The sequence below is a fragment of the Eretmochelys imbricata genome, chromosome 1, assembly GCF_965152235.1.
Source record: "Eretmochelys imbricata isolate rEreImb1 chromosome 1, rEreImb1.hap1, whole genome shotgun sequence".
Classification (NCBI taxonomy): domain Eukaryota; kingdom Metazoa; phylum Chordata; order Testudines; family Cheloniidae; genus Eretmochelys; species Eretmochelys imbricata.
The window spans coordinates 275,716,070-275,730,578 of record NC_135572.1 but is presented as its reverse complement, the minus strand read 5'-3'; the positions used below and the strand labels follow the sequence as shown (position 1 = coordinate 275,730,578).

The 14,509-nt window shown below is 43.0% G+C and overlaps 1 protein-coding gene across 4 annotated transcripts in view; it reads left to right on the top strand.

Moving 5' to 3' along the window:
• The first annotated feature begins 11,319 nt into the window (after positions 1–11,319).
• NEDD1 (NEDD1 gamma-tubulin ring complex targeting factor) overlaps positions 11,320–14,509 on the top strand; it is a 65,828-nt gene continuing 62,638 nt past the window's right edge. The window contains exons 1-2 of one of the 4 annotated variants that reach the window (XM_077831948.1): positions 11,320–11,421; positions 13,519–13,670. In XM_077831948.1, coding sequence (XP_077688074.1) covers positions 13,535–13,670 — 136 coding nt within the window. In that variant the 5' untranslated portion in view covers positions 11,320–11,421; positions 13,519–13,534. Of the gene's footprint in view, positions 11,422–11,537; positions 11,667–13,518; positions 13,671–14,509 lie in introns of those variants that run through there. The other 3 variants (XM_077831958.1, XM_077831967.1, XM_077831977.1) reach the window with 3 other exon arrangements.

Here is a 14,509-nt window from a genome sequence, read left to right as displayed (position 1 = left end):
AGATCCAAGATTAGAATTTGGGAGTTTCTGGTCCCTAGCCATTGCTCAAGCTATGACACCATTTTGCTTCAAAACCATTGCTAACTATTGTAATTCAGGCAACAAGCAATACAAATAACAGAAAGAATCAGGGGAATGTGTGGGGGAATAAGCTGAGTTGTAGCTGGTGATTAGAGTTTGAGACTGGGAGTCAGAAATACTGGGTTCTATTCTGCCTCCTGTGTGTGACTATAAACACTTAACGGTGAAATCCTGTCCCCATTAAATGGCAAAACTCTCATTGACTTCACTGTATCTCTGTGCCTCAGTTAACCAAATGATAAAATAGATATAATGTTACTTAAAGGTGATCTGTAAAGGGAAAAAGAGGGTTGTGCTACTTTTTGCTTTATTATATATAAAGGATGATTGAAAGTATTTTAGTTATGTGTTGCTTTTATTATAAGAGATGTGGGGGGGGAGGAGTGTTTATTTTTACATTATTCAGATGTTGTCTATGTTGTTTTTCCTATAACACTATGGATAAGAGGAGTTCTACTGGGATTATCACATCAGAGGAACCAAGAAAGTGAAACTTGAGTAACTAATTAGGGAATGTATTTTTAGTGAGATTGTTTAAAACTCTCTTATAACTTATATTTAACTCAAACGCCTAACATAGTTGGGAGAAAAGATTCACAACTACTACCCCTTCAATTAAAGGCTGAGAATGCTCCATCTACACTTCCACCGTCCTCCAGGAAGACCCCCAACTCTTACAGGGAAGATAAAAATTTACATTCCTCATATTTCTTTTATAAAAGAAGTAGAAAAACAGCATATTTTAGACTTCATAAAAACCAAAAAAGGGCACATACCTCATTTTTTCTTTTTCTTTATTCTTTTTGAAGGTCACCTTGAAGTATATCAGAGGGTTTTCATGAGGCTTAATTAATAGTTGTAAAGCACTTTGAGAGTATCAGATGAAAAGTGCTATATAAGTAAAAAGTTTTTTATTACAGAGGAGATAACTCTTCAGTGCTGTCAATCTGGACCCTGCCACCACTATTACATTTATTTTTAAAAGAGAAATAAATGTTCAATAGAATTCTTTTCACATTCATATTTAAATATTTTATGCTTTTAAAGTTATTTTTGTTGAAATAAGAATTTTGCCCTACTGTCTCTCCTTAGCACTTCAGTAGAATGGTAATGCTGAAATTTTGATATCACTGTATCCAGAGCAGCAGGTTTTATTTTCATAAACACAGGATTAAGAATTCATTGCAGGTTTCAGAAGGTAGCATTGGAGACAACATTTTTCTTTAGCATGTAATTAAATTCTTTAGTTAACAATCTGCTTGTAAGGAAGAAAGCTCGTATTTAAACACATTTTCAACAATTTCATAGAGTAAAACATAAAATTAATTGCAAAGTAAATTGCTTCTTGTTTTCTGTAGCATAGGAATTTGGGTGGGTTTTTCATCCCCTACCATTGAATGAAGACTAGGGTTTGCAGTCTGTTAGACTCAGATAAGTCTCTGTTTGCACCATTACTCAAATCTCCACAATATGCTCTCCCTCAATCCTCCCCAAAATATTATGGGTGCAGGGGACCATGTCTTGTTTGATTCCAGAGTTTGAAGACTAACGGATGGAACAGGCATCCCCCAGGCCTTTTGTAGTGAGGGTCCAATCCATGCAAAGGATCATCCCTTTCCTGCAGTGCAGGCGTGGAATTAGTTACTTCTATGACAGCTCTGAAAAACCTGCATGTCTCAAGTTGGACACCCAGACATAGAGACTCCAACAATTAATGGACAGTGGCCAAATTTTGGCCAAAATATTTCTGTGCCTCAATTCCCCTTCTGTAAAATGGGGTTAATAATAATATCTCACAGGGGTTCTGTGAAGATAAATTCATTACTATTGTGAGAGGCAATAGTGAGGAAATAACATACTCCATATTCAGTGCAGCGCTCGGATGGCGTGCAGTAAATTGGGGAAGGGTCCAGACACTGAATGATGAGGACAGACAGAAACATTAAACAGCTGCTTCATTCAATGACTCCTGAGGAAAAAATAACCTGTGATTATGTAATTAAAGATTGTGTCAGCACACACCAGGCGGACAAAGTAAGCTTTATTTTCACAATTCTGAAATTTTGAACACTTGACTTTGCAACCTTAATGCCTTTTTACCATAGTTTTCTTGCATGTAATGCATGTGTACATTAATAATGAAGGCCTGCATGGGATCTGCCAGACCTCCACAGATACTTAGCTTCTTGTAAGTACTTTCAGGTTTCATTTAATAAATTTTGTAAAGTGAAAATTGGTTGTTTCACGCAGTTTTCTTCAAGTGTATGTGATTATTGTGTGAAAGTTGTGTGGAGTCCCTTCTGACTCCAACTCTAGTTACTTTTCATCTGCTTAGCACTAGGAACGTATCCTCTTTCTTGGAGAAATTATCATCTTGTGGGACTGTCCATAGATTAGCCTCACTGTACCTCAGTTCCCCCATCTTTAATAGGGATAAAAGTACTTCCCCAACTCAGAGGGGTGTTATGAGACAATCCATTAACATCACAAAATGTTTTCAAATCCTTGAATGGAAGATGCTCTGGAATGCAAATTATTATATCAAGAGACAGTATTAAAGAGAGAATATTTGTTGCCTAATCCTTTTTTCAGTCAAATAAGAAAAGAAATATTTTTCTTAAGTAGAATAATGATGGGGCTAGGATTAATTTGCAGAATTACAAGATAATAAACCAAATGAATTAGGATAGCAAAGAGCTCCATTTATGTTTGCCAGATATGCTCTTTAAATTAAGCATAGGTTGCTCTGTAAAACAAAAGTAAGATAAAGAAAGCAAGTGAAAGAGTCCAGAGGCAAGTACTGAAATCTAATATTTACCAAAGCAATTTTAATTTTCAGCCTTCAAACTCCAAAGATAATTCATTCATATCACTGGTCAGCCTGAATTAAGATTCCACTTACAGGCAAATAGAAATTTATTATGCGTATGCAACAAAATACAGCAAAAATCTCAATGGGAGACACTGGAAAGAAATGGAATGTCCTGGCTATGATTTCATCAGAACAATAAGGGCCAGATTCCTTAGTCCAGCTGAACTGTCCACAATATAAGTGTAGGGGGGTGGGGGGTTGAAAGATGCTCAAGGGTGACTTTAAGTCAGGGATTTCCCTACACCTCCCCTGAATTCCCCCCCACCCCAGTTTTGTGAACTATTTACATGCAGTGTTGCCAATTTAGTGATTGTTTGGAAATCTGAATTGAAATTGAAACATTAATACACACTTTAAAAGCATATAAAGTGTATGATAAAATATGTGTATCTGAAAAAGTATAATAGATTTGAAAAGTATGAACATAGACTAGCTTCTTTATACAGCTGTTTTTATGACAATGTCAGTGCATTCATTTCGGTGATGTTGGCCAACCTAATAATTTCAAATTATGATTTGTAAGGAAAGTCTAAATGAGCTCTGCCTAACAGCTAGTGATGAGTTGGGGGTTGGGAGGAAAGGCTTCAGGACCAGATTATATTTACATTCACACCTAATCTACCTTTAGATAAGCTATTATCAGCAGGAGAGTGGGTTTGTGTGTGTGTGGGGGGGGAGGGTGAGAAAACCTGGATTTGTGCTGGAAATGGCCCAACTTGATTATCATACACATTGTAAGGAGAGTGATCACTTTAGATAAGCTATTACCAGCAGGAGAGTGGGGTAGGAGGAGGTATTTTTTCATGCTTTGTGTGTATATAAAAAGATCTTCTACACTTTCCACAGTATGCATCTGATGAAGTGAGCTGTAGCACATGAAAGCTTATGCTCAAATAAATTGGTTAGTCTCTAAGGTGCCACAAGTACTCCATTTCTTTTTACCTAATCTACCTAAGTATCCAGCAAACAGAGTTGTGTTGCCCAAGTGATAGATTTTGGCTGGGGTTGGATTACAAATCACTTGAATGTGGGGGTGAGGCGGGGAATGAAATGTTGTTGTTCTTATTGTATGAGTAAAGGGCAGTAGAACTGTACTTATCCTGTGCTGATTGAGGGCATCAAGAGAGAGGGTGGGGACAGGTGTTTAGCTTGATGGTCTGCCTGAGTCACAAGTACTATTTGATCTGCCCCTCTCCACTGTTTAAAGACAGAGCTGATTAGGCTCCATAAATAGTCTTTTGTTTTGTTAAGTGACCACTACAGCTCAAATCACTGATAATCAGGTCTAAGTGCTTAGACTGGCTGTGGGACAGTGTTTCTGTGGAAGAGATGGCCCAGCCTGCAGTAGCAGTGCGGTTTCCCCACTGAGAATTCAGCTGAAATCACTGAGAGCTGGGTGGAACCTCAAGAGTCCAATTCGCAGAGGTCACAGTGGCAGGTGGCAGCAGAAGGTGACGGCACAGGGCCATTGGCAACAGAACGACGGAGTGAACGGTGGCACAACAAACAACAGTGGCCAGAGCGAAGAGAGCAGCTCGAGGAACAAGCAAGGTGCCTTCTTGCCCCCACCTGGGAAGGGAACTCATGTGAAAGCACCTCTGACCTCTGAGTCTCCACTGACCAAGGACAACACCAGTGAGTGTTAATGAGGCTGTTAAGAATGCTGGAGACACAACACAGTTCATGGCTGTGGCATCATACTTTCTATTTAGGCAAGAGATACCACACACTACAAACTGGAGGCCAATGTTAAGTGCATTGTCACTTGTTCATCCTGAAGTTGAACACTGGTTCCGAACAAGACCAGCAAATGCTCACTATCTTTCTGCAAGAAACTCAACTGACTGGCTAGAAACATGTGGTGAAACAGTGAAAGACTCAACAGTTGAAAAAGTGAAGAACTTTCTCACCACATTCAAAAATTTGCATACATGGCTTATGAATGCAACGATGCAAATGGGCATCAAGTATTAAGTCATTGTGTACATTATCTTGATGTCAGTGGTAGGCCAGTAGATGCATTTCTAGATGTTCAAGTTATAAAAGACACATCGGCTACATCCGTGACAACTCACATCTTAGAAGAGTTAAATACTTGTCAATTGGACCCCAAACAGATGGCTGCTTGTGCATTTGATGGAGCTGCAAACTTCTCTGGAAGACATGGTGGAGTACAAGTTTTGCTCAGAGAAAAGTGTAACTCTAATCTCTCCTGTACAAACTGCAGAAGCCATCTACTCCAACTAGTGCTAGTATGAGCTACAGACTCTTCGGAAGACATGAAAAAAAGCTATAAATGTAATGTCTTAATTATATTCTTTTTTCAGCAAGAATCCAAAAAGACTGAATATCTCAGAAAATATAGAAGATACATTGGGACTGAAGTTCAAATTAATCCAACCTGGGAAAACCCTCTGGCTTTCTCACGAGCAATCCTTGGCTGTTGTCTTAAAATTACTCCAGCCTTTATTAGTGGCTTTGGAAAGTATCTACCAAGATGGGATGGATCTAAGTAGCAAGTCTGGTGGATTACTTTTGCTAATACGTTCAGAGAAGACTATTGCCATTCTCTCTCTTGTAAGTTTACTGTTGAAACCATTTGGGTCATTAAAGAATGTCATCTAGGCATCTGCTTCAACAGTAGTAGATCTTTGTCCAGCAATAGAAGCTACATTTGGATCAATCAGAGAGCTATCCATTGAAAACGTACTGGAAGAAGCAAAGACTTCAGTCCAGAAGTTGACTAATTAAGGCATTTATATTGAATCCTTAAGTGAAGAGGACAAGAAGTGTTTAAGACAACTGAAAAGTACACAGACTTGATTCTTAAAAATCTACAACAGCGACTTCTAGATTCTACTCAACCTCTACGTAGCTTTTACAGATCCCTGTCCTACAAACCACTGACAGCTGAGTGGAGTGAGGCACTACCAGCAATGGGGCTGCCATGTGCTCAGGACAGAACAGAGAATTTGAACACAGAGTGGAATATCATACGATGAATGACTGAAGATTTGTCTTCAACTTCTATTTTATCATCACTAGTGGCTCGACCTGATCTTTATGCTGTTTTGTGGGCTGAAAGAAGTAGGAATTCATCTCTTGCTACTCCCAGTCACAACAGCTACAGTTGAGCGTTCTTTTTCATCATTGAATAGAATTTTGTGTTCTAAAGAAGTCGCCGTCTGCCTGATCATGTGAATGAACTAATGGGCATATCAACTGAAGGAACGGAAGTACCAGACACACGAGAAGCCACCAAAGATGAATGAATTGCATCCAAGAAGTTCATTAACAGAGTTGTGCAAAATTATAACAAGAAACCAAGAATGATGTTGATGTAGTGCTTCATAGAAGGCTTGAGTAGCCAACTTTAATTTGTGTGATGATTTAAAAACACGAGTTAAATCTAATAAAATGATCATGAAACATTTTTCAGTTTTTACTACGGTGTCATACAGACCACCTTCACCCTCACGGTCTCACCCATCATCGGCCCTGACACACACCCCCTGTAAATTTGAACACCCCCCCCCAATTTCAATTCCTGGGGAAAACACTGCTTTAAGCTGCCTTTACATTGGGGGTCAGTCCCAGAGGAAGTTAGTGTATCTCGAGGTTGATCTTGCTTCTGGCCAGTTGTACACAGGGTCATTTCAATAGCCAAAGACTGCCAGGGCAGAGGGATGTCCCAGCCATAATCCTTTCCTCTGGCCATGCCTCCTACTCAAGGGGCTAGCAGGGAGTTGGCAAAGGAGCTGTTACTGTGACTACACCACTGAAGAATTCCAGGTATCTGCCAGTTCTGTGGCTGCTTTGCAGCACTGCAACAGCACAAAGCACAGGCAATCGGGGCTAGGCCCTTACCATATCTTCCACCATATATCTGGGAATATGACAACACTCCTACGGCATAAGAAATGAAGACCGTTATTAACCAATAAAATTACAGCATATGCGTGACTAAAGTCGATAATATGCTGATTGTGAGAATGTGACTGAACCAATCTCACCACTCAACATAGAGTTGTTTCAAAATTTTTGAAATCAGGTTATACTCGTAAAAGACATGCACTGTATTTTTCTCCTCCTGACTGTCAGGAATCAGGGTCTGCAGCAGAGCCAGTCTCTGGGCAACCTAACAAGTGCAGCTGGCCTGTTTCCTGATCGGCTACACTGCCTGATTGGCAAGAAGAGTCAGCAGACCAGCTCTTGAGCCCAGAAGCAGTTTGGCAACTGCTCAGAGAATTTGCCCATGGCTGCAATAGCTCCTACTCCTACCTTGTTCCTGCCCTGATCCTGTCTCAAACCCAGGCGTGCTCCTGCCTTGCTTTGATCCAAGTAACCTGGGTCTGACCCTCAGCTCCTGGTCTGACTCTGGATAAGGCTAGGCAGGCCACTTGTCTGGTATTAAACCAGACAGTCCTGGTTTTCTAGGGTTTGTCCCCCATCTGGAGTCAGACAAAACTGGATTGGTTTCATCGGGTATTGGATGGGGGATGCCATTTTGAAGACTGTGCTGCTTTGCCCCTGCAAGCATCACCTCCCACGCAAGGTCATACTGGCGGGAACAGAACAGCACGCTCTTAGACCTGGTGTCTCCCCCCACAAGCAGTGTGGCCTGGCACGCACAGCATGTGCAACATCATGCCGCATGGGGGCGTCATTCTGCCCCCATGCAGCGTGACCTCACGTTCATTGTGCATCCGAGGTCATGCTAGCATCAGTGGGGTCACATTGGCAGGGGCAGGCTCACACTGTTCCCAGAAGTCCTGGAATGTCCGATATTCCAGGAATGCATGAGTTAGGGTTCCCACCTATCTGGTTTTCACCTGGAAAGTCTGGGTTTCAGCTTGTGTCCTCAGATGCCATTTGACAAGCCCTGATGTCCTTTTTTTTTAATCTGTGGAAACCACTCACTGCCGATTTTAATTTAACCCGCTGAGAGATGCTTACCCAGCGACCGCTTGCCACCCTTATGAAGAGGGGGACAGAGCCTAGCCAATCACAGCCTGGCACCTTGCCTGCCCAACCAATCCCAGCTCACAGCCCTCCCTGCCACGCTCACTCCTGACCACCCAACTGGGGAAAGTTTGGAAAGTTTCTCAACCTAGAATTTGGCAGGGCGTGGGAACTAGGTGGGTGTGCAACAAATGGGGGGGCTCCACTCCTCTCCTCTCTCATGTGAGTGTGCAGCAAATGGAGGAGCACCTGTTTCTCTTCCTTCCACACTCCCACTGTGGGTGTGACCACCTTCTTTCTCAGGTACTAGAGCAAATAAGGGGCGTCTCTCCCCCCAATCTGGGCATCCATGTAAATGAAGGGGGAGTCCTCCCTTTCACTCCAACTGTATGTCCCTTCCCCTGCTCCCCAGAATGGGTGTACTAATGATGCAAACCGCCCATTGTGTGTGTGTGTGTGTGTGTAAATGGAGAATTTCAAATGAGTGTTTGTTATATGCACAAACTTCTTAGGACACAAAAACCCAATCCTGTTCTTAAAAAAGGTAAATTTTATTAAAAACAAAAAGAAAGAAAATACATTTGGAACTTGGGCTACTGCTAGATTTAAAAAGAGCAAATATGATAATAAGCATCAAGAATGGTTGTCTTGAAGTCCAGCTTAATGGTTACAAGCAAAACAAAAGCATTTGGGGGTTAGCACAGAGGAGCCACAAGCCAATAAGAAATAAACCTAATTGTGTCTTCCTAGACATTTTCTGATCTAGTTAGATATCTGGGGTTTCAAATTGAGTAGCTTCTAGGTATGATTTGATTATTTTTCATACCTGGGGCAAGCTTCTTACAGCATAGCTGCTCTGTCCATTCTCTCCAGGAGAACCACCACAGACAGACAAAAGGGGAGTCTTGTTTCATTTTTTAAAAGTTCTAGCCTTCCCATTGGCTCTTTTGGCCAGGTGCCCACTCACTTCCTTCTACCTGTGCATGCTGTCAGATTTTTTAACCCTTTACAGGTAAAGCAAGTAGAGAACAGCTACCAAGTGGGATGTTGTAGCTAACTGGCTGGCTGGGTATCCCTAAAAGGGAGCTACCCCCCCTTCATTTATCACAGCATCTCTTGGAAGCAAAGTGGAAAACCTGTCTTGTAGGGATGGACAACCGTATAAAACTGGTTAAATCCCTGAGTGAGAAGCTAAAATAAAAAAAGTCTGAGGCAATAGCTAAGGAAAATAAAGGCTTTGCATTCTGTGTAGTAGACAATGATAGGAGCACAGCAAAGATAAACAAGACAGTTGAGAAGCACATTAAGACAAAAAGGTAGAGAGATTTATTATTGGACTGCCTGGGGCTTTTTGGAATCCCTGTAAATGAGGCAGAAACTGACTCTTTGGTGGGAGGGAGACTTGGAGAAATTTCTGTCACAGATCATGAGCCTGACTCTCCTTTCACATTGCTTTTACATCTGTGTAACTCCGCTGACTTTAAGGGAGGTACTAATTTACACACATGTGAGAGGAGAATCAGACTCTTTAAGCCTACAAGAAGAAAAAGAGTACTGACTAATGCTGACTAATGTACAGGAGTCCCTTGGGAAGAGCTATTGGTGCAGAAGATAAAACATGAACAATGCTTGTGTGATGATGATGAATGTAAGGAATAAAGACACAATGCTAAAGGCTGTCAGGAAAATGAAAAGTAATGGCATTTTGTATGATTTTGTTTTTTCCTGACCTTAGCTCACTTACATAGACCAGGACAAATGAAGTGAACCAGACAAATTAACATTTCATCAGCAATGGAGTTGGCATGGGCATTTTATACTTAGCAACATTGAGATCATTTATAAGGGAAAGACTCATTAGGAGGCAAGGCCAATACCAAGGAAGCTAGGGGCTGAAGGAATCTGCACTGTATCATTTTGTTTTGCTGCTTTTGTGTTTAATAGCCCTCTAGTAATAGTCTTTATTAAAGAATATACCATTTAGAGCGAGAGAACAAAGACAATGTGAAACACCAACACTGGCTGTGAGGAACTGACAGTTGTCACTTTAACAGACCATACAATGTTTATCTTGTTTTTTGAAGCAGAAAAGAAGCTGGAGTAAGCAATTCATATTCACAGTAAGGGTATACATGCCAAGAAATGGGGGACAGGTGTAGAATGTTGTAGTCCTGTAAATAAATTAAATGATGCTCTAAGCTAGAAAGTTCAGTACAAGAACTGAACCTTCTCCAAGTTGGGGTTGGTTTTATTTACAGTAGCACCTAGAAGCCAGTCATGATTAGTAGCCCCATTGTGCTGGGTCAGGGGTTCTCAAACTGGGGGTTGGGGGGTTGCAAGGTTATTACATGGGGGGTCGCAAGTTATCAGTCTCCACCCCAAACCCCACTTTCCCTTCAGCATTTATAATGGTGTTAAATATATAAAACAGTGTTTTTAATTTATAAGGTGGGGCTCGCACTCAGAGGCTTGCTATGTGAAAGGGGTCACCAGTACAAAACTTTGAGAACCACTGTGCTAGGTGGTGCACACGTATAATGAATGGGCACTGGCACATGCAGGAGACAGATGGTAAAAAGAAAATAAAAAAGGAAGGAAAAAAAAGAAAAGGCTTTGACCCATTACGATGATACAGGCCAGTCCTTATGGATCTAGATCCAGATTTCCTCAATGTTCTTGGCCACATGGGCTAAGCTCATCCCCATTACACACGTATGCACTAATGGCTGAAAGGATCAATAAGCACTTCCCTGCGCCACCCTGGGCCCTTCCAGCGCCATCTCCGCCAGGATCCAGCCAAGGGCAGGGCAGGGCCAGCGTTAGCGCCCCTGCTACCCGGCCCCCGCCCGGACCGTGCATCTGCAGGCCGAAGGGGGGCAGCGGCAGGCACACCAGACGAGCTGCGTGTGTGTGGGTGCGTGTCTGCCTGCACACGTGTCTGCGTGCGCGGGTCTATCCATCTGCCTGGGCACGTCTGCCTGTCCGTCTGCACGTGTGACACGTGCCTGTCCCTGCACGCCTGTCTGCACCCCTACGTCTGTCTGTGGGTCTGCCTGCACCTGCGTCTGTCCACCTGCCCGTGCGCGTCTGCCTGTCGGTGCACACCTGTGACACGTGCCTGTCCCTGCCCGCCCGGGTCTGCACACGTGGCACCCTGCAGAGGCGGGAGTTAGGGGCCGCTTCCCTCTCTGTCCCCAGGAGCTGCACGGCCTGCAGCCCCCACAGCGGACGCCACTCCCCCGCTTCCCTGCCCTTGCTCTGGAGCCGGCCGCCGCGTGCAGCCCAGACACAACTGCGTCCCGCCAGGCGCCGCCCCGCTGCTGGACCTGTAAGGGAACGCGAACGCGCTCTAACCCTTTTGTCCTCTCTGGGCCGCCGTACACGGAGTCGGCGGGGGGAGTGGGCTCGCGGTGGCTGTTGGGATGGGCTGTTAAGTTGCAAGAGGCGCGGAAATTCCGCTGTCGCTGCCCGGCGCCTGGGGAGAAGCGGTGGGCGGGCGCTTGCAGGTAAGTGTCTCGCGGGGCCCGCTGCCGTTAGCCACGCTCATTGGCTGGAACCGTGAGTCGGACCCTGTAGAAGACTCTGAGCCGGGGTGCCCCAGCCAATCGGAAAGGGCCGCGGGGCGGGGTCTGAGTGCTGTCGGGCCAGGTGCCTGTTACCTGGGCAGCGGCCCCCTCCCGCTGAGCCGGGCGGGCCGCCTCCCCCGGTCAGTCCCCTCTGCCGTCCGCAGTGGCCATCGGTTCGCCGGCAGGTGAAAGCCCCGGGGGGCGGGGGAGCACGAGCGAAATTCCCGGGGCAGCCGGGAGCTGCAGCCTCTTTTAACCCTGAAAATCCGGCCTCCCCCGGTCCCAGGGCGGCGCGCGGCGTGCTAGAAACCCGCCCCAGGCCCGGTGGGGTGGGGGAGGCCGAGACCTGCACGCCGAGGGCGTCGCTTAAATGTCACGGTGGGTGGAGTTTGCAGACTTGGAAAACTGGCACCGTTCAGCCTTCCCCCGCCTAACTTTGTGAAAGGCTGGAGCCAACTGGGTTGAGATTTAGGCCTGATCTAGACCTAAAAATTATATCCACCTACTTAAGGCGCTGAGGCTGTGAAAAATGTCAGACCTAACCCCTGATGTAGAGAGACTCAGCTAGATCAAGGGAAGAATTCTCCCATCGATCTAGCCCCTACTGTTCTGAGGGAGAAATCCCTCCCAGTGATGTAGGAAGAGTCTACAGCACTATGGGGCTACAGCCGCAGCAGCCTAGCTGTGCCCCTTTAGCACTGACCTACCCTCCGATTGTGAGAGTTTGGTTCTGGTATTTCAGGTGGGCCTATCTCTAGTAGAAATTAGAAGAGGAATTTGATATAATCAGTAAAACTCAAGAGGGATTATTGCTGTGGCAGGGATAACTGAAGGAAAGCACATGCTAGTTATCAAATTGTGGAAGTATTGTTTCATTTACAGGAAAAAGCTTTGAGATCTCCATTGGCTAATAATAACTTGCTTTCATAGCATCTTCCATTTAGAAAGACCAAATAGCAGTTTGTACGCTTAACAGATATACACAATTTCCAGTATTAAAAAGACCACCACTCTCCCTCTCTTATGATGAAGCACAGCCCCATATTGGGTGAAATCCAGCAGCAGTTAAACAATACACAGCAACACTTCATTATGCGCGCACGCACACACACACAAGTTTAGGCTAATCAGGGGGAAAGGATATGAAATTCAGTTAAAACTACAGGGAAAAGTTTAAGTAGGCAGAGTACATCAATTGCCAGTTTGCTGTGCCAGGGAACCTTAAATGAGTACAAGTGTCATGGGGCTTGGTCTTCTGTCTGTCTTTTTTTTTTCCTTCCATATTTTGCATGTGTGGATTTTTTTAAAAATAATTTGAATCAAGTTAAAGTATCAGTTTGTTTAGGCACAACAACCAAAGATCATATGGAAATGTTTCTATAAAAAATCAGAAAAGAAAATGCTAGTGCATAAATTGGTGAAAAGAAAACTGATTATAAACAAAAGTGAAACTGAGTAGTCTGTTTTTATTGTGGAAGTTGAATGTAGTACAAAACCAAACAGCATTGGTAGTGACAATAAATTAGAAACTTCAAACTCTTTTGAATGATCTGTGTTACTAAAACCACAGTTTCAGATTTTCCCCCATCTCTTTGTATGATCTGGGATGGGGGAGGCACTGGAGTGCTAACAGTTTAAACTTCCAATCCTTGCTGGAACAATTCATTTATTTTAGCCTGAATAGCTCCATCTGCTGTTTCTCAAAACAGGTCTCTGAAAATACTCATGGTTCAGAATGAAGCTGTTATGAACTCAAAGAATTAAGCATTTAAAAGAGGGTGGGTGGGGGAATTTACCATCTGTAGTGCTTCAATCTGAACAGTTATGTGTTATCAGCCAGTCAGATTTAATATCACAGGCTACAAATTCCATCTTTTTGACTGTTTGTATAACGTCAGCTTGATGCTTTAATTTGTCATTTTTTTAATTAAGGAAATCTTGTAAGTAACTGTGGATGGAATCCTTCCCTTTAATTTACAAGGTGAACTGGAGCTGACTTTTTTCCCCCCATGCTTTTTTTTTTTTTTTTTTTTAAAGGCCTATAGGTGCAGCCATGCAGGAAAGCATCCGTTTTGCTTCATCAGGAGATGATATTAAAATTTGGGACTCCTCATCTATAACAGTGGTGGAGCAGTTCAACCCACATACTTCGCATTCAGTCAACTCACTATGTTGGGGCAATAATAATATCCTTTACTGTGTCAGTTTGGTACTGTATCTGTGCATTTCTGCAAAGCCCTATTGAACTTCTGGATTAAAGTATATGTAAATATCAGTTTTCATTTAGTCTTGATTTGAAGAACTGCTTTTTTAGTTTTAGGCAGAGTTTGTCCTCTGATGCAGAAACTATTTAGAGTTGAGGAATAAAATGAGATTACACAGGGAAATAAGGTGTTTAGATCAGTGATACTCAGACTGAGGCCTGCGAGCCACAAGTGGCTCTTTAATGTGTGTCTTGTGGCTCTTTGCAGCACATAATTTTAAAACACAGTGTGATTTTAATTATTAACCAATCAGGATGCTTTTATTATGTTAACCAATTGTAGTTGATAAAATACTTGGTCAATCATTTTGCTGTGAGAATAAAAGTACATATTTAATAAAAACAAAATATTTTCCCTGTCATACTGTTTAAATATGAATATATAGTACTATAGTAAATGAAACAATGAATTCACACTACTGTGGCTCTTTTGGGTCCTGAACCCCTGAGGTTTGAATTGTGTGTGTGTGAGAGAGAGAGAGATGAGGCAAAGGTTACAGTAACGAAGGTGTGGATGAGGATTTTAGTAGTGGAGATTGAGGAAAGACTGACTAAAATAGTGCAAATACTAAACCAGAGCTCTGAAGGGATATAGTCAACTTGAATTCTAGAGGGTTTAAAACAAAATTAAAGTATTTTAGTTACTACATCTGTCTCTGAATCCCTCTGCCAGTCTTCATGGGATTTTTACAACAAGGTTTTCCTAATTTTTTAAAAATATTTTTGTCCTTTGTTTCTGTATGAAAGGTAGATATAAGCAAAAAG